General features: G+C 42.1%; 1 protein-coding gene across 1 annotated transcript in view; it reads right to left on the bottom strand.

The window, feature by feature from the left end:
- Positions 1–1,519: 1,519 nt before the first annotated feature.
- The window catches only part of LOC310873043 (uncharacterized protein), a 31,862-nt gene continuing 12,654 nt past the window's right edge, over positions 1,520–20,727 (bottom strand). The window contains exons 5-20 of the mRNA XM_083785322.1: positions 19,546–19,626; positions 18,796–18,897; positions 18,331–18,447; positions 18,020–18,157; positions 13,004–13,204; positions 12,844–12,906; positions 12,450–12,536; positions 11,095–11,118; positions 9,860–9,958; positions 7,618–7,704; positions 6,875–6,940; positions 5,603–5,665; positions 4,357–4,419; positions 3,224–3,283; positions 2,518–2,733; positions 1,520–2,410 (exon numbers count right to left, since the gene is read on the bottom strand). Coding sequence (XP_083641448.1) covers positions 1,763–2,410; positions 2,518–2,733; positions 3,224–3,283; positions 4,357–4,419; positions 5,603–5,665; positions 6,875–6,940; positions 7,618–7,704; positions 9,860–9,958; positions 11,095–11,118; positions 12,450–12,536; positions 12,844–12,906; positions 13,004–13,204; positions 18,020–18,157; positions 18,331–18,447; positions 18,796–18,897; positions 19,546–19,626 — 2,115 coding nt within the window. The 3' untranslated portion in view covers positions 1,520–1,762. The remainder of the gene's footprint in view (positions 2,411–2,517; positions 2,734–3,223; positions 3,284–4,356; positions 4,420–5,602; positions 5,666–6,874; positions 6,941–7,617; positions 7,705–9,859; positions 9,959–11,094; positions 11,119–12,449; positions 12,537–12,843; positions 12,907–13,003; positions 13,205–18,019; positions 18,158–18,330; positions 18,448–18,795; positions 18,898–19,545; positions 19,627–20,727) is intronic.

The raw sequence follows: 20,727 nt of genomic DNA, 5'->3' as shown, positions 1-20,727 counted from the left end.
TTTCCCACCAATTTTGGAGCTCTGGGTCATGGACTAAGAACCCAAAAGAACTGAACCGGTTCCCATTGGGAACCAACCGGTGTAAAAGAACTGAACCGGTTCCCATTGGGAACCAACCGGTGGAAAATAACTGAACCGGTTCCCATTGGGAACCAACCGGTGGAAAATAACTGAACCGGTTCCCATTGGGAACCAACCGGTGTAAAGGGGATCACAGCGTGATGCCTGCACAGTTCCAACCTATCAACCATGGAGGTGCTCACTGCTTGGACATCCTGTCATATGCGTTATTTATTTAATCAGCACAAATAGCTTAGCTGAAACAATGTAAACATGTACTTCTCGTTGTTGTAGTTTTTATTCAATGTCGGGTTGTAAATTAAAACGACCGGGTTGTCGTCAGACAGTCACACATCATCATCAGGAGGATCAAAATAATGACGCTCCTTTCCAAAAAAAGAAAGAAAAAGAAAACGGCTCCCGACGCTGAAGCACGAAGCTCAGGCGGGACAGTAGTATGAACATTACGTCATGTCACCATTATTGTGGCAAAAATAACTGCGATCGCCGATCGATATCGCGATAATCAAAATGCACTTAAGTTAAAATGCCACGTTTGTTTAACCACAGCAACCCTATTCTTAGGAGAACGTTTGCCAAACAACTGCCATTTTTGGCGAATGGATTTGTGTGAAATCAGAGCGAACCAAATGTACATATAACTTCACAGGGTATATAGATACCGACCCTTTAGAACCAAACGGACCCTTCCTCGGCGGTCCGTAGCTCTAGAGGGTTTAAATGGTACCGAATTTGCAGCTCAACAAAACGCTCATTGCGAGTGTACGACGGAGGTCAATTTCACGCTACATTGAAATCTCCACGACACGGTTATTGTGAGTAGGAACTAGGGATGCACGATTAATCGGAATCTGCCATAGAAATAGAAATCGGTACGTCCTCAAAATAATACAGATTATTTCAATCGGTTTTCACCAGCAAAGAATATATAAAAAATAAATAAATTTAATTTGTGTACTCATCTCAATCAGTGGTCATTCAGTTGTGAAAACAGACACTTGGAAGAGAGTATAGGCTATTATTTATTGATTGATGGAATACTTTATTAACAGGCTGTGGTCCTCCTGTATAATATCGGAATCGGTCAGAATCGGTATCGGCAGATATGACCCTGCAAATAATCGAAGATCGGATATCGGTCATAATTTCATAATCGTGCACCCCTAATTGTGAGCGTTCTTTTTACCAGGATAAGCGACAATAACTATTAACGTGCCACCCCCTAACGGACCACCGTCTGTCAACACAAACCGTCTTTCAACACAAACAAGGAACAAATGAACCTGCAACAATTAACGTGGTGCGAGCGTCAGCTATTATGAAACTTTTTTATATATCCCTATTGTTTTAAACGACCGACCCTTTAGAAACAAACGGACCCTTCCTCGGCGGTCCGTAGCTCTGACCGTCGTGGTGTGGCAGTGGGGGGGGGGGGGGGGGGGGGGGGGGGGGGGGGTTTGAGAACCACAGCCATTACTGAGGTGTAATCAGCACTGATTAACTACACCTGGGACCAGCTCTACCATTGTTTTTATGTGGTTTCATTGTACTGTTGGGTTCTTGGATTGCGTGTGATTCATGATGATGACTTAATTGTTTTTGTAGTATGTGATGTGTTGCCATGTTGTTGTTTTTGGCTTGCTGTAAATCACTCTGGGATTCAGAGCGTCTGATAAATGCCTTAAATCGCCGTGATTGTAATCGTCGTCGTCTCCGCTGCGTCATCGACCACGATGTCGACGTCGGGATGTCCTGCAGAGCTACCGGCGGCCATGTTGTTTTGTCCTCCGTCGTCTAGCAGCGGCTCCGGCTGAGGAGACGCCGATGCCGCCGCGAGGGCAGCGTGGTCCTCGCCGGCCACGGCAGCCTGTTGTGGTTTCCCTCCCGCGATGGCGTCCTCTTTCCACTGGAGCACCTCCTTGTCGTAGGTGTCTCCCATCTCCTTGACCTTGGTCAGGGTCTGTTTGTAGGACACGCACAGGCCCTGCGTGCGGAAGCGCTGGAAGCAGCGCTTCTTGTCCCCGGCGTGGAGCAGCAGCGAGTTGCGCACCATGGGCGCGCGCATGTGGCGCGAGCGCGCGTGCAGCACCATGGCGCCCGCCATGGCCGCCACGCGCTTCTTGGTCTTGGCCTCGGCCGTGTCCGCCTCCTTGCTGCTGTTGGCTCCTCCCCCTCCTCCGTCCAGGGACACCGAGGCGGCGCTCTGCAGGAAGCGGAGGAAGGTGGGGGCGGAGCGCCGCCACTCCTCCACCAGATCCTCCCAGCGGAAGTTCTTCAGCGACTGGAGAGACGTCTGGCGGAGCACCGAGCCGAAGGCGCTGCGCGTCACCTGGAAAAAACAATCATATGAAGATGATTCCTAAACATTGCAGTCCTGCTTCTTCCTGATCCGTTTAACTTTATCAATAAGGATTAAAAAAAAATCTAATAGCGCACCCTGGCACACTCCTCCTTGACGCGCTTCATGACCTCCGTGACCACCTGGTCGTAGAGGCCGGGCAGGGCCATGATCTCGCCCGGCAGCTTGTTGAGGTGACCCAGCTTGACGTAGTGGGCGATCTTCTGCAGCGGGCCTTTCTTCACCACCTTCCTCTGAGGTCTGATGATCCTCTGTCTGAGACGCAGCACAGCCAGAGAGTCCTCCGTCTCCATCTGGGCAGCCACGGCACACAAAGTAGAAGAGACTTTATTAAGCATTATTATTTATTTTTTTAAGATATCGTTTTGCGGCTTACGCCTTTTTTATTGTTTTTTTTGTTTTGTTGAAGGGACAGACAGTAGGCTGACAGGAAACGGGAGAGAGATGGGGGAAGACATGCAGTAAAGGCCGTGTCGGGCTCGGGAGTCGAACCCGCGGCACACTGCGACTGGATTACCAGTCGGGTGCCCAGACGGATATAGAAACATAGGTCTTTTCAGAAAACTGTTAGGATTGAGAAGACTTTTATTTATTTTTAGAATGGGCCTCAGGTCTAAATGGGTTAAAGACCTCCATGTAAGTTATGTGAAGTCCACAAGATGGACACATATTTCGGCAGGTCACCAATTTCTACAGCAGAGTGTAAGTGAGCGAGTGGCTGAGATTTTGGGTATTGGAATTTGGCTTAAGCTTCCTTGGTTACAAACAGGAAGAGAGACTAACCTCTGTGGTGCCCGATGAGGACGACGGGGCAGCTCTCTTTGCTACGAGGGACAGAACTCCCTGAAAGAACAAGAAACACACCTTAGACCCCCTGGTTAGAACACCCTTTAGGAAACACACCTTAGACCCCCTGGTTAGAACACCCTTTAGAACACCCTTTAGGAAGACAAACACACCTTAGATCCAAATATAACCCCCTGGTTATAGAACACCCTTTAGGAGGAAAAACACACCTTAGACCCAAATATAACCCCCTGGTTAGAACACCCTTTAGGAAGAAAAACACACATTACACCAATATAACCCAGACTATAACATCAAATTATGCGACTGTGGCTCAGGAGGTAGAGCAGATCATCCAATGATCCATGGGTCGGCGGTTCGAATCCCGGCTCCTCCTCCTGTCTACATGTCAAAGTGTCCTTGGGCAAGACGCTGAACCCCAATTTGCTCCCGATGTGCTGGTTGGTACCTTGCATGGCTTCCGCCGCAATCGGTGTATGAATGTGTGTGTGAATGGGTGAATGTAATGCACAATCTATGTAAAGCGCCTTGGATAAAGGCGCTATATAAATGCACCATTTACGCTGTACCCAACATGACAGACATGTTGTTAACTAACACACAATGTCATTTAACTAAAACAACATGCTTTCAAGAATGTTTTTTGAAAACATTTGAAGCGAGAAAAATAGACGATGCTCTATACCCGAAAATGTATTCCATTTGATCAACATCTCACTTCCTTGTTTGTGAGGCGACTCGTTGCCAACTTGGAATGCTTTTATTATCGTAAGCAAGACAATACTTTGTTTTGTTGTCGCTTTTGGATCAATTTATTAATTTGTGTATTAAGTAGCCATGTGGGATAATGTCTGGCTACTTCGCGGAGGTGGTTAATCACCCTGAAGGTGAATTATCTCCCAACAATGACCACCAACGCTACGCCAGACATTATCCCTTACATACTGTATGTGACCAGTTTGACTGAGAGCCTGCCATCGTGCAAACTCCAGCTTTTCACCACAGGAGAAAAACCTTATGTTTTTGTGATTGATTGAATAGTTTATTGAACATAAAAAAGGAGCAACAGAGTACATTTAAACACTCAGTCCAAGGAGACCATTACCAACCTTGACTTTCTCGGGAGACCACGTGACAGGAACCTGTGAGAACGTCTGTCTTTCGTCAGCTTTCTGAAATTGTGTAAAGCAAAACAAAACAAAGATGTACGCGTTTAACAGACTCCAATCCCTTTTTTTACTATACAACACATACAGATGTGTTGTATAGTAGTGTGTTTGCAATGAAGCTCTTGTTTTACAGGTGAGGACGAGGTCTTTAATACATTTAAGCCTGACGTCCAAAAAAAAGGTCTTCTAAATTCTGACAGTTTTCTGAAATACCTATGTTTCTATGTTAGTGGTGCTCAATATTTTATGTCAAGGACCTCAAAAATTATATGTATTTGGCCGCCGACCCCCATCTGAAAATATGTTGTTCCAGGAACCCATTTTAGTTAAAAACGTTTGCTCTGGAAGAATATATTCAAAGATTTGTGCCGCATTTTCACGATAATTTTTTTTTAGCAGACCTACAAGCGAGTGGCGCGCTATGGGATTGTAGATCTGCTATTTTTAAATAGCTAACATAATGTTTAAAACACCAAAAGGGGTTCCTGCACTCTGACAGACAACAACATTAGACCAGGGGTTTTATTTATGTCAGGCCTTTCTAATAAAATGACTAAATATCTCCATCTACAGGCAGTATAATGTAAGTGCAGCACGGTGTAAGGGAGACTAAATAAAAGGCTTAAGGCAAGTCAGATTTAACTTTAATACCTTATATTTAACATTGTGAGCTTGTAGGTCTGTTTCCCGAGATGTTACTTTGGGCTTGTGTGAAGACAATCAGTCCGATTAATAAATCGATTAATAAATCGGACCGATTGCAGACTAACCCATTTTGGGTGGGAACCCCTGTTGGTGTTAGCGTTATGTTATGATTTAGCTATTGAAAAATAGCAGATCTACAAGCTCATAGCGCGCCACCGAGTGGCGCGCTACGAGCTTGTAGGTCTGCTATTTATTTATTTTTTATCGTGAAAAGTGACATGAAAGTGTTTGAGAACGACTGACATAGAAAAACTGCTTTTTCAAGAAAACAGTCAGGAATTAGATGACATTTGCAGAATCGTTCCCAGGTCAAAATGGGTTAAATAAAACTAGAAACGACCGATACCAATGTGTTTCCGGATTAATCGCCCATCACTATTTGAAAAAACCCCCCCAAAAAACAGGGCCTCAGCGTTACTCTAAATAACTTTTGCGAAGCACTGCACCAGATGTTACACAACAGGAAAACAAGAACACCGACCTGGATAGACTGTGTGGAGGAGAGAGGGTCCGATGTCTTCGCTAAAAGGCCCATGGTCGCACCCTGGAGGGACACAGAGAACACATTAGACCTAGCCTGGGCACCATTTCATTTCGGTATGTGATCCGGGCGGGGGCGGATGATATCGTTACGTCATGTTGTAGTATTGTTTTGTAGTCGAGACAGACAGGAACAACAGGCGGCGGCAACTTCCTTTTCCCTCAATAAAAGCTACAGGCTACGAGAGCTTTTATTGAGAGGGAAAAGGAAGTTGCCGCCGCCTGTTGTTATTGTTAACGATATCATCTGCTCCAGCCCGGATCATACAGACTTTTGAAAGAGAGACCAGGCTTTCCTCCGAGGTGGTGGAAAGCCTGGTGAGGCGAGGTTACATTAGACCAGACCCAAAGTCACCTGGAATGAATAACATTACATATTAACATTACATATTAACTGCAAAAAGCAGTGTTTATGTAGTGATGAACAGTGTTGATTTCAGTCGACTAAGACTAAGACGAAAAATGTTCGACGACTACCTTTTTTCACTGACGAAAACTAAATGGAAAGTTGGAAACCAAATAAAAACTAAGCTATGATGACAAAAATAAGACTAAATATACTGACAATTTCGTCGACAAATAAAAACTAGACTAAAATGTTAGGAAGGAAGGTTTGGCTGCCCCTTGTCCATTACCTGAGTAGAAACAATTAATAGACAGGATACCATTGATATGGTTGACTGTACGCCATTTTCTTTTCAGATGTTTTCCATGAGCTTTCTATCATCTTATTAGATAGTATGCGGTGTCACTGAGCAGTATGGGTGGGAGGGTTAAGGGATTTCTTTCTCTTTTTTGTCTTGTTTATTTTTTCTTTCATTTTGTTTAATAAAAAAAGTATTTCATATCATGTTTGTAATAATGTATAATCTGTTCAATAAAAACATATTTGACAAAATAAATGTTAGGAAGGGACTAGTGGACAAGAGATCCAGTAGTACAAGTCATTTTACACTTAAATAGCCGATCTACAAGCTCAATCTTGTAGATCGGCTATTTTCAGCAAGTGTAAAATCAGCCGTTGCGACGGCATACATTTTAGTCGACTAAATCAACTGTAGATTTAGTAGTGGACTAAAACTAGTCACTAAAACATTCCAGGTGACTAAAATGTGACTTAAACTAAGTGAAAACCATTCAAGAGAGAATGACAAAAACTAAAATAGAAATTTGCTGCCCAAAACAACAGTGGTGATGAAGTCCGGAGACACACCTTGACCTTCTCAGCAGACCACGCCACCGTCTGTCCTCCTCTATCGGCGGCTCTTTTCACAGCTCTCTGGAAGTGAAGAAGGTAGAAACATGGACGCCCATTTAGGCCTGAAAAAAATGTCTCCTAAATCCTGACAGTTTTCCGAAATAACCTATGTTTCTAGGCCTATATCACTCAATATTTCATGTCAAGGACCCCAAAAATTATCTGTAATTGGCCTCAGAAACCCCCATCTGAAAATATGTTGTTCCAGGGACCCTCCAGAAGCAAAGATTTGAGTTAAAAACGAGGCACAAAATTTGAGGCACATTTTCACGATTTTTCAAAAATAGCAGACCTACAAGCTCGTAGCGTGACACTCGGTGGCGTGCTATGAGCTTGTAGATCTGCTATTTTTCAATAGCTAAATTACAACATAATGTTTAAAACACCAAAAGGGGTTCCCGCTCAAAATGGGTTAACCTAGTTCATCATTTGGTCGTTTCAGCTTGAGGTCAAAGTCACACCGGCGCGCATCCTGGTGGAGGGGCATATAACGTGTTCCTTCCACGCGCTACGATCAACCGGGGAAAGAAGCAGCTTGGGACTCCTCATGCATAGAAGGAAGCATGAGGTCAGTCCGTTGCTCTCCCCAGGTTGACAGAGGGAGTGTAGCACCCAGGATTACACTGGACAATAAGACACTGGGTGAAAAAACGGGTTGCAAAAAAAGTTGTGGGCCAAAAATATAAAAGAGGTCCCACCTGGTCTGCTTGCTTCCCAGGTGAGGAGGAGGAGGATGGGGGGACAGCAGCAGGCTTTAAGGAGCGGCTGGCAGCAGGTCTGGCTCCCTGATGGGAGAGACAACACATGGTCACCCTTCTTAAACTAATGGCATTGGTTTCTTTTGTTGAGGAAAGTGTTTTTATTTTGGCCTAAGTCAGCTCCTCATGACACTGGTTGCCCACCTGCCCCTGGGAGGTAAATAAAACACTGAGGGTTGCCCACCTGCCCCTGGCAGGTAAATAAAACACTAAGGGTCGCCCACCTGCCCCTGGCAGGTAAATAAAACACTAAGGGTCGTCCACCTGCCCCTGGCAGATAAATAAAACACTAAGGGTCGCCCACCTGCCCCTGGCAGGTAAATAAAACACTGAGGGTCGCCCACCTGCCCCTGGCAGATAAATAAAACACTAAGGGTCGCCCACCTGCCCCTGGCAGGTAAATAAAACACTAAGGGTCGTCCACCTGCCCCTGGCAGATAAATAAAACACTAAGGGTCGCCCACCTGCCCCTGGCAGGTAAATAAAACACTGAGGGTCGCCCACCTGCCCCTGGCAGATAAATAAAACACTAAGGGTCGCCCACCTGCCCCTGGCAGGTAAATAAAACACTAAGGGTCGTCCACCTGCCCCTGGCAGATAAATAAAACACTAAGGGTCGCCCACCTGCCCCTGGCAGGTAAATAAAACACTGAGGGTCGCCCACCTGCCCCTGGCAGATAAATAAAACACTAAGGGTCGCCCACCTGCCCCTGGCAGGTAAATAAAACACTAAGGGTTGCCCACCTGCCCCTGGCAGGTAAATAAAACACTAAGGGTTGCCCACCTGCCCCTGGCAGATAAATAAAACACTAAGGGTCCTGCCAGATGAGGTCTATTTGAGGTCTATTTTGCAGAATTGCAAAATAGCAGACCACAGCAGCTTGGACTCCTCATGCATAGAAGGAAGCAAGAGGTCAGTCCGTTGATGTCCCCAGGTTGGCAGAGGGAGTGTAGCGCCCAGGAGTACACTGGACAATAATGACACTGGGTGAAAAAAACGGGTTGCAAAAAAATTGTGGGACAAAAATGAAAGAAATAAAGAAGTCACCTCTGGCATGTCTATTTAAATGGGGGTCCGCGGGCTAATTTGTGTCAATTTGGAGATCCTTGACATGAAAGATCCAAGGTCCAAACAAGCTCGTAGTGCGGCACCGAGTGCCGCACTACGAGCTTGTAGGTCTGCTATTTTAGAAAAATCGTGAAAATGTGGCGCAATTCTTTCACAGCGAACGTTTTTGACTAAAACCTTTGCTTGTGGGAGGTCCCTGGAACAACATATTTTCAGATGGGGGTCGGCAGCCAAATACAGATAATTCTGGGGCTCCTTGACATGTAATAGTTTGAGCACCACTGACATAGAAACATGGGTTTTTCAGAAAACTGTCGGATTTAGGTGGTCTTTACACGAGAATGCTGTTCATATAAAACGGCAAAATGAAGTATCGTTTGCTGATGTCCTTTTACACGAGAACGGTGTTTTCAGGAGGTGAAAACGCAACAAAGTGAAACCACCTCCCAGAGTGGAAATCTTTGAGAACGCTGTTTTATCCTTTCTCCATGTAAACAGGCAAAACGGTGAATCCGCGAAACTTATGACATCATGGCTCACGTTGGTTCACAGCGCATATGTTTATTACATTGATGCAGAGCCAGATATGATATGATATAGTTCCTAAACAAGCCTCCCTCCTCGCCGACAAAGTGCTGCTCATCAGCGATGGTGAATGTAAAACCATGATGTAAATGAAATGCCTTGCGATAGGCGGCAGCAGCGTTTATGTAGCCTAATGTATTATAAAATATATATCCATCCCGTGGCGCGCTCTGCCTGCATGCTCTGGGCTGCCTGTTGCATGAAGGGGGAGCTGGCTCTTCTTCTTGTACATAACGTGGGCGACTGGTCTATGTGGCAGCCCGTTAGCGCCACCTAGCGACATTATAGCGTTTTCATAAAGTGTGCGTTCTCGTGGAAAAGGGTCAATAAAAAATGAGAACGCAACGGGACTTTTAACGTTTTATCTGGAGATGGTCGCCGTGTAAGAGGCCTTAAAAGACATTTTGTAGAATCGAGCTCAGGTCTAAATGGGTGAATCTATGTGTGTGTGTGTGTGTGTGTGTGTGTGTGTGTGTGTGTGTGTGTGTGTGTGTGTGTGTGTGTGAAGATGGAGGGAAGAAGTCAGACCTGTGCGGGCGGCGGGGATTCAGTGCGTTGCTTCACGGCAGCCGAGGATGTCGATGCGCCGGCGATGGGTCTGGTTGCTAAAAGACCCATGACTCTACCCTGATGGAGAAAACACTATTACTACTATCATCATTAAAGACCCATGACTCTACCCTGATGGAGAAAACATCCTTACTATCATCATTAAAGACCCATGACTCTACCCTGATGGAGAAAACATCCTTACTATCATCATTAAAGAACCATGACTCTACCCTGATGGAGAAAACATCCTTACTAACATCATTAAAGACCCATGACTCTACCCTGATGGAGAAAACATCCTTACTAACATCATTAAAGACCCATGACTCTACCCTGATGGAGAAAACATCCTTACTATCATCATTACAGACCCATGACTCTACCCTGATGGAGAGAACATCCTTACTATCATCATTAAAGACCCATGACTCTACCCTGATGGAGAAAACATCCTTACTATCATCATTAAAGACCCATGACTCTACCCTGATGGAGAAAACATCCTTACCATCATCATCATTATACAAGTTATGATTATGATTTGGTCTAATATAATGATGTTTGTTCTTTCAGGGTAGAGTTATGAATCATAACTCTACTCTGATAGAACAAACACGTTATTAGACCAAATCACAAACGGCTCCCCCAAAACATAACCAATTAATAATTTATCTATATTTTATGTAAAAAAAAAAAAAAAGAAAAAGGTCAAAATTCAAAAAGTAAATTCCAAATATACTGCAGAAAGCCAATCAGTAGGCCTACACTCTGTTTCTGATTGTTTGACTAATTGAAAAAGTATATATATATTTTTTTTTAAATTTAACCAGTAATTTGGAACAGCAAAATAGAACATCCATGATACACCTCAAAGTACCTATGAAATAAATACAAGGAATCAGAAAAAATGCTAATCTTTTAGTTGCAGGGCAAAATACACAATGTACAAAATATAAACAGAAATAATAAATCTAGAGGTCTGAACAAAGGCTAGAAACATATCCAAACATGTGCAGGTGTTGGACTGTACATCTAGGATGATCCTTTTGAAACTTCTCAATGGAACTTTCAAAAGCCAATTTTTGTCTGGACTGCAGGTCGTTCCACGACCACCAGGGGGCCAAAGAAGGCCAGACATCTTTTATCCCCCTAGGATTTGAATGCTGGTACTAAACACGTAGCCACGCATTTGACCAGAAAAACACACTTACCTCACAGAAAACAGCTCCCGTCACCTGTAACGATAATTAAGAGCAAAGTTAGAAATTAACGTATTTTGAAAAGGATTCTGTATAGAGCGTCGCAGTCCCGCCCCCTACCAGGGCCCAGGAAATGATTCCCCGTTCATTTTCCTCATAGACATTTCAAAAAGTATTTATTTAAATAGTTTAATTATTATTATGATTTTTCTGCTTTTAACTGTGTTCTTGTACTGCTTTTAATCTGTACGGCGACCTTGAGTGCCCTGAAAGGCGCCTTATAAATAAAATGTATTATTATTATTATTATTATTAAAGACCTTTTTTTAAGCCTCATACAAAGCCAACTCGAGTTGTGACAAAATCATGACAACAAACACAATTTTTCAGGCCGAACAAATAATTAGAAAGAAGAAAACGGCAGGTTACAACACTTTTTTTGTTGTTTTTATTCTTTGTAATTATTTGTTTGGTCCAAAATGACGCTTATAAAAAGGTCTTTAAATCAAAACTTTTTGAAATGTCTATGGGGAAAATGCATTGGGAATAATTTCCTGGGCCTGGCGTCGTCATGAAAGGGGGCGGGACTGTGACGCTTTGAGGAAACAGACGATGCAGTGTGTAGCGATTCATTCATTCTGATGGAGACAGACGATGCAGTGTGTAGCGATTCATTCATTCTGATGGAGACAGACGATGCAGTGTGCAGCAATTCATTCATTCTGATGGAGACAGACGATGCAGTGTGTAGCGATTCATTCATTCTGATCCAGACAGACGATGCAGTGTGCAGCGATTCATTCATTCTGATCCAGACAGACGATGCAGTGTGTAGCGATTCATTCATTCTGATCCAGACAGACGATGCAGTGTGTAGCGATTCATTCATTCTGATCCAGACAGACGATGCAGTGTGTAGCGATTCATTCATTCTGATGGAGACAGACGATGCAGTGTGTAGCGATTCATTCATTCTGATCCAGACAGACGATGCAGTGTGTAGCGATTCATTCATTCTGATCCAGACAGACGATGCAGTGTGTAGCGATTCATTCATTCTGATCCAGACAGAGGATGCAGTGTGTAGCGATTCATTCATTCTGATGGAGACAGACGATGCAGTGTGTAGCGATTCATTCATTCTGATCCAGACAGACGATGCAGTGTGTAGCGATTCATTCATTCTGATGGAGACAGACGATGCAGTGTGTAGCGATTCATTCATTCTGATCCAGACAGACGATGCAGTGTGTAGCGATTCATTCATTCTGATCCAGACAGAGGATGCAGTGTGTAGCGATTCATTCATTCTGATGGAGACAGACGATGCAGTGTGCAGCGATTCATTCATTCTGATCGAGACAAACCTTGAATTTCGAAGGGGAGTTGAATTTGGGAGCCGACCGCGCCGTGTTAGCCTTCTGCCTCGCGTCACCTCGTCTGTCGTAGGCCTTCTGGAATTATGTTAATAAAATAATTATTTACTACAAGAGATCAATTATATTGTTCTTAACAGCAAAGGCAAAGTATTGTACTAAAATACATTTCAGGCCTACAGCAAACCTTTAAAAGGAAAATATTGTAATATTATGTTTCTATTCCCAGAGTTCGTATTAATGAATGCAACAAAAATATTGTCTTATTTATGTATTTATTTATGTTACTTAAAAAAAAGGCAGTCCGAGTATGTGTCTGTCGATAGGGAATAATTCTCATCACTGTGTGTATTTTGGGCCAACTCTGATCAGGAAGAACACAAACCTGGCCAGACTTTGGGGACGTCAGTGGAGAGCTGGTCCCTTCTAGTTTAACTTTAGAACGAAACTGAGAAGAAGAAGAAGAACATAAATAAATACATCATCCGATGGTACGGGTAGATACAATTTGGAAACGTAATTTTTTTTTTTTTTTAATATCGTACCGTCTTGCGGCGCATTATGGCCGGCGAGGGCTGAGCTGCTTCCGCCGCCTTGTTGCGCCTCGCGGCGGCAGACGAGGCCGCCGACCCGGCGTTCCTGGGGGGGCGGGGCTTGTAACGACGCATGATGGCGGGAGAGGTGGGAGGTTCCGCCGGCCTGTAGCGCCTCATGATGGCGGGAGAAGCGTCTGTCAACGCTTTTATCTGTCCATCAAACACAGATAAATACAGTCAACGCCTTTATCTGTCCATCACACACAGATAAATACACCTTTATCTGTCCATCACACACAGATAAATACACCTTTATCTGTCCATCACACACAGATAAATACACCTTTATCTGTCCATCAAACACAGATAAATACACCTTTATCTGTCCATCACACACAGATAAATACACCTTTATCTGTCCATCAAACACAGATAAATACACCTTTATCTGTCCATCACACACAGATGAATACACCTTTATCTGTCCATCACACACAGATAAATACACCTTTATCTGTCCATCACACACAGATAAATACACCTTTATCTGTCCATCAAACACACAGATAAATACACCTTTATCTGTCCATCAAACACAGATAAATACACCTTTATCTGTCCATCACACACAGATAAATACACCTTCATCTGTCCATCACACACAGATAAATACACCTTTATCTGTCCATCACACACAGATAAATACACCTTTATCTGTCCATCACACACAGATAAATACACCTTTATCTGTCCATCACACACAGATAAATACACCTTTATCTGTCCATCACACACAGATAAATACACCTTTATCTGTCCATCACACACAGATAAATACACCTTTATCTGTCCATCACACACAGATAAATACACCTTTATCTGTCCATCACACACAGATAAATACACCTTTATCTGTCCATCACACACAGATAAATACACCTTTATCTGTCCATCAAACACACAGATAAATACAGTCAACTCCTTTATCTGTCCATCACACACAGATAAATACACCTTTATCTGTCCATCACACACAGATAAATACACCTTTATCTGTCCATCAAACACAGATAAATACACCTTTATCTGTCCATCACAAACAGATAAATACACCTTTATCTGTCCATCACACACAGATAAATACACCTTTATCTGTCCATCACACACAGATAAATACACCTTTATCTGTCCATCAAACACAGATAAATACACCTTTATCTGTCCATCACACACACAGATAAATACACCTTTATCTGTCCATCACACACAGATAAATACACCTTTATCTGTCCATCACACACAGATGAATACACCTTTATCTGTCCATCACACACAGATAAATACACCTTTATCTGTCCATCACACACAGATAAATACACCTTTATCTGTCCATCAAACACAGATAAATACACCTTTATCTGTCCATCACAAACAGATAAATACACCTTTATCTGTCCATCACACACAGATAAATACACCTTTATCTGTCCATCACACACAGATGAATACACCTTTATCTGTCCATCACACACAGATAAATACACCTTTATCTGTCCATCACACACAGATAAATACACCTTTATCTGTCCATCACACACAGATAAATACACCTTTATCTGTCCATCAAACACACAGATAAATACACCTTTATCTGTCCATCACACACAGATAAATACACCTTTATCTGTCCATCACACACACAGATAAATACACCTTTATCTGTCCATCACACACAGATAAATACACCTTTATCTGTCCATCACACACAGATAAATACACCTTTATCTGTCCATCACACACAGATAAATACACCTTTATCTGTCCATCAAACACACAGATAAATACACCTTTATCTGTCCATCAAACACAGATAAATACACCTTTATCTGTCCATCACACACAGATAAATACACCTTTATCTGTCCATCACACACAGATAAATACACCTTTATCTGTCCATCACACACAGATAAATACACCTTTATCTGTCCATCACACACAGATAAATACACCTTTATCTGTCCATCAAACACAGATAAATACACCTTTATCTGTCCATCACACACAGATAAATACACCTTTATCTGTCCATCACACACAGATAAATACACCTTTATCTGTCCATCAAACACAGATAAATACACCTTTATCTGTCCCTCACACACAGATAAATACACCTTTATCTGTCCATCAAACACAGATAAATACACCTTTATCTGTCCATCACACACACAGATAAATACACCTTTATCTGTCCATCAAACACAGATAAATACACCTTTATCTGTCCATCAAACACAGATAAATACACCTTTATCTGTCCATCACACACAGATAAATACACCTTTATCTGTCCATCAAACACAGATAAATACACCTTTATCTGTCCATCACACACAGATAAATACACCTTTATCTGTCCATCACACACAGATAAATACACCTTTATCTGTCCATCAAACACAGATAAATACACCTTTATCTGTCCATCACACACAGATAAATACACCTTTATCTGTCCATCACACACAGATAAATACACCTTTATCTGTCCATCAAACACAGATAAATACACCTTTATCTGTCCATCACACACAGATAAATACGCCTTTATCTGTCCATCAAACACAGATAAATACACCTTTATCTGTCCATCAAACACAGATAAATACACCTTTATCTGTCCATCAAACACAGATAAATACGCCTTTATCTGTCCATCACACACAGATAAATACACCTTTATCTGTCCATCACACACAGATAAATACACCTTTATCTGTCCATCATACACAGATAAATACACCTTTATCTGTCCATCACACACAGATAAATACACCTTTATCTGTCCATCACACACAGATAAATACACCTTTATCTGTCCATCACACACAGATAAATACACCTTTATCTGTCCATCAAACACAGATAAATACGCCTTTATCTGTCCATCAAACACAGATAAATACACCTTTATCTGTCCATCACACACAGATAAATACACCTTTATCTGTCCATCACACACAGATAAATACGCCTTTATCTGTCCATCACACACACAGATAAATACAGTCAACTCCTTTATCTGTCCATCACACACAGATAAATACAGTCAACTCCTTTATCTGTCCATCACACACAGATAAATACACCTTTATCTGTCCATCAAACACAGATAAATACACCTTTATCTGTCCATCACACACAGATAAATACACCTTTATCTGTCCATCACACACACAGATAAATACACCTTTATCTGTCCATCACACACAGATAAATACACCTTTATCTGTCCATCACACACAGATAAATACACCTTTATCTGTCCATCACACACAGATAAATACAGTCAACTCCTTTATCTGTCCATCACACACAGATAAATACAGTCAACTCCTTTATCTGTCCATCACACACAGATAAATACACCTTTATCTGTCCATCACACACAGATAAATACACCTTTATCTGTCCATCACACACAGATAAATACACCTTTATCTGTCCATCACACACAGATAAATACACCTTTATCTGTCCATCAAACACACAGATAAATACACCTTTATCTGTCCATCAAACACAGATAAATACACCTTTATCTGTCCATCAAACACAGATAAATACACCTTTATCTGTCCATCACACACAGATAAATACACCTTTATCTGTCCATCAAACACAGATAAATACACCTTTATCTGTCCATCACACACAGATAAATACACCTTTATCTGTCCATCACACACAGATAAATACACCTTTATCTGTCCATCACACACAGATAAATACACCTTTATCTGTCCATCACACACAGATAAATACACCTTTATCTGTCCATCACACACACAGATAAATACACCTTTATCTGTCCATCACACACAGATAAATACACCTTTATCTGTCCATCAAACACAGATAAATACACCTTTATCTGTCCATCACACACAGATAAATACACCTTTATCTGTCCATCACACACAGATAAATACACCTTTATCTGTCCATCACACACAGATAAATACACCTTTATCTGTCCATCACACACAGATAAATACACCTTTATCTGTCCATCACACACAGATAAATACACCTTTATCTGTCCATCACACACAGATAAATACACCTTTATCTGTCCATCACACACAGATAAATACACCTTTATCTGTCCATCACACACACAGATAAATACACCTTTATCTGTCCATCAAACACACAGATAAATACACCTTTATCTGTCCATCACACACAGATAAATACACCTTTATCTGTCCATCACACACAGATAAATACACCTTTATCTGTCCATCACACACAGATAAATACACCTTTATCTGTCCATCACACACAGATAAATACACCTTTATCTGTCCATCACACACAGATAAATACACCTTTATCTGTCCATCACACACAGATAAATACAGTCAACTCCTTTATCTGTCCATCAAACACACAGATAAATACAGTCAACTCCTTTATCTGTCCATCACACACAGATAAATACACCTTTATCTGTCCATCACACACAGATAAATACACCTTTATCTGTCCATCACACACAGATAAATACACCTTTATCTGTCCATCACACACAGATAAATACAGTCAACTCCTTTATCTGTCCATCAAACACACAGATAAATACAGTCAACTATTTTATCTGTCCATCACACACAGATAAATACAGTCAACTCCTTTATCTGTCCATCAAACACACAGATAAATACAGTCAACTCCTTTATCTGTCCATCACACACGGATAAATACAGTCAAAGTCTTTGGTCTGTCCATCACACATTTAGTCGACTCAAAGCTCAAAGGCCTGGGCCGTGGCTCAGCGGTCCAGGCACCTTGGCTGGTAATCCAGTCTGGCAGTGTGCCGCGGTTTCGACTCCCGATCCCGACGGCCTTTACTGCATGTCACCCCCCCCCCATCTCTGTCCCCATTTCCTGTCAGCCTACTTACTGTCTGTCCCTCCATAGAAAATATAGAATAAAGACTAAAACATGAATATTTACCTGTTTTGCATAGCTGTGTCTGGCGGCTCGCTGCTTGGCATCGGACGAGGAAGCCGGGGGAGGGGCGGTGGGTGGGGTCTTTGCTAAAAGAGGAGGGGCCGGGGGCGGGCTCTTTGCTAAAAGGCCCATCGCTGCGCTCTGATTGGACAAGAACAGAGCACATACACACAAACATCAGTGGTGGAAACTAAGTACCCTGAATCAGCCTATAATCCTGTCCTAACATACATGTACCCTGAATCAGCCTATAATCCTGTCCTAACATACATGTACCCTGAACCGACAAATTGGGTCAACACGGTGGAACGAACCAGGGCAGCGACGGCGGCGTCCGAACACAGTCTGGCCATCTTAGCGGGAGGAGCGCCATCTTCAGAGATGTTCTCCTTCATCTTGGAGGGAGGAGCATCTTCAGAGATGTTCTCTTTCTGTGGACAAGAACGTTGAAGAACATTTAGCAAAAAAAGGGTTCTATTTCAGGAAGTCAAAATGGTTGCCGTCAAATTAGTTAACCAATTTAAGCCTGACGTTGAAATTAAAAAAAAAATAAATCTTCTAAATCCTCACAGTTTTCTGAAATAAATATGTTTCTATATCAGTGCAGTACACTCGGTGGCACGCTACGAGCTTGTAGGTCTGCTATTTTTGAAAAATCGAAGAACGACTGACATAAAAGCATAGCTTTTTCAGAAAACTGTCAGGATGTAGAAGACATTTGTAGAATCTGATCTCAGGTCAGAATGCGTTAAAACACCAAAAGGGGTTGGAAGACCAACCTGCGGAGATGAAGACAGATCGGGGGGAGGTCCTGTCCTGTCCGGGGTCTGTCCGGCTGGTTGGGAGGACCACCTCTTTGCCAGAAGGCCCAGAGCTGCACCCTGATCACAGATAGGAGAACTATTAATCAACTAATGTTCCAATAATGTCCCAAAGTTTGAATGAATGGATCATTGTAAACGCTTTGAGTAAGAACGTAGTGCACAGAGAAGTGCTATAAAAATGCAATCTATTATTATTATTAATGTCATCTTTGTCACTTCAAGGTCCAACAAATTAAGCCCTATATGTTAAAGAATACATCTTTTACACTTTTTTTGTGTGTGTCTATGAGATGCTCAAAGTAATACAGCAGGTTTTAAAATGGACAAGTTAAACACTTAAACTAAACCAACATATTGTTATAATCTAACCTGGGTATTAAATGACATCTCCATCTCTTAGTTTTTACAGCATGTTGGACTGTAGTGTTAGTGTGGACTGTTTCTGGCACACAGCCTTTGTTTATTCCAGAACCCCTTTTGGTGTTAGCATCATGCCACCGAGTGGCGCGCTATGAGCTTGTAGGTCTGCTATTTTTCGAAGAACGACTGACTGAACGACTGACATAAAACTGTCAGGATGTAGAAGACATTTTTTTAGAATCTGATCTCAGGTCAGAATGGGTTAAAGGTAGCTACAGTGTTCCTTCTATATCCCAAAGCATGTGGAGTGGACCAACCATGTGGAGTGGACCATGACGGACAGACCTTGACTTTCTCTGGAGACCACATCACGGGGATCTTTGACACCGTCTGTCCTCCTCTTTCAGCTGGCCTGTTGTTAGCTTTCTGAAATTAATCACAGAACATGACATTATGAGCACACATTGAGACAGTAAACGACATATCGGATGATAACATGTTGTTCGGATGTGATTTAATCTCAGTCATCAGCTTTTTGATTGATTGATTGATTGATTACTTTATTGAAAAATACATTTCAAAAGGATAGAGTCACAAGAACTCTTGTTTCCGTTGTGGTCCTCTTGGGGAAAGGGGAAGAGGAGCAACAGTACAATACAGACAAAAACACCTTTGTTTTTTGCCAGGAGACAAAAAAAACCTAATTTGTGCTATTTATCTATTCTACACTATAAAAGTCAGTATACTTAAAAATAAAAATTATGACATGTTTTCGGCCAACCATCTTTTTAATGTGGATTTAAAGTTTCCAAGGGAACTGATCACCTTGAGACTGGAAGGCAAGCCATTCCACTGAACTGCTGCCGAGTATAGAGCGTCGCAGTACCGCCCCCTCGAGAGACCCGGAAAATAAATCCCTGTTCATTTTCCTCATAGACTTTTCAGAAAGTATTTATTTAAAGACGTTTACGCCGCGGACAAAGCCAACTCTTGTCGTGACAAATCAGACAACAAACACAATTTTTCGGGCTGAACAAATAATTAGAAAGAAGAAGAAAACGGCAGGTTACAACACTTTTTTGTTTGTTTTTATTCTTTGTAATTATTTGTTTGGTCCAAAATATTGTGTTTGTTGTCATGATTTGTCACGACAAGAGTTGGCTTCGTACGACGCTTATAAGGTCTTTAAATAAATACGTTTTGAAATGTCTATGGGAAAAATGCATTGGAAACTATTTCCTGGGCCTGGCGTCATCATGAAAGGGGCCGGGACTGCTACACTCTATAGGAATGATGTTTTTCCCATATTGTTGTGAAAATGGCAGGGTTTGAAATCAGTAGGGCTCCCTCTGGTGTAGTGTCTGAGTATCACTAACCTTTGAAAAGTAGTCACTGAAATATTTGGGTGCTACATTATTTCTAATCCTGTGAACTAAGACGCATTTTATCAATGTCTTATCAAGACCATGCAATGCAGCCAGTATGGACTTTTCCTACATGTTGGCGTTGTTGTCGGCCATTGTCCGA

The sequence above is a fragment of the Protomyctophum parallelum genome (assembly GCF_964188405.1).
Source record: "Protomyctophum parallelum genome assembly, chromosome: 16".
In the NCBI taxonomy this organism is placed as follows: domain Eukaryota; kingdom Metazoa; phylum Chordata; class Actinopteri; order Myctophiformes; family Myctophidae; genus Protomyctophum; species Protomyctophum parallelum.
The sequence above is the reverse complement of the archived record's forward strand: the minus strand, read 5'-3'. Positions and strand labels throughout refer to the sequence as shown.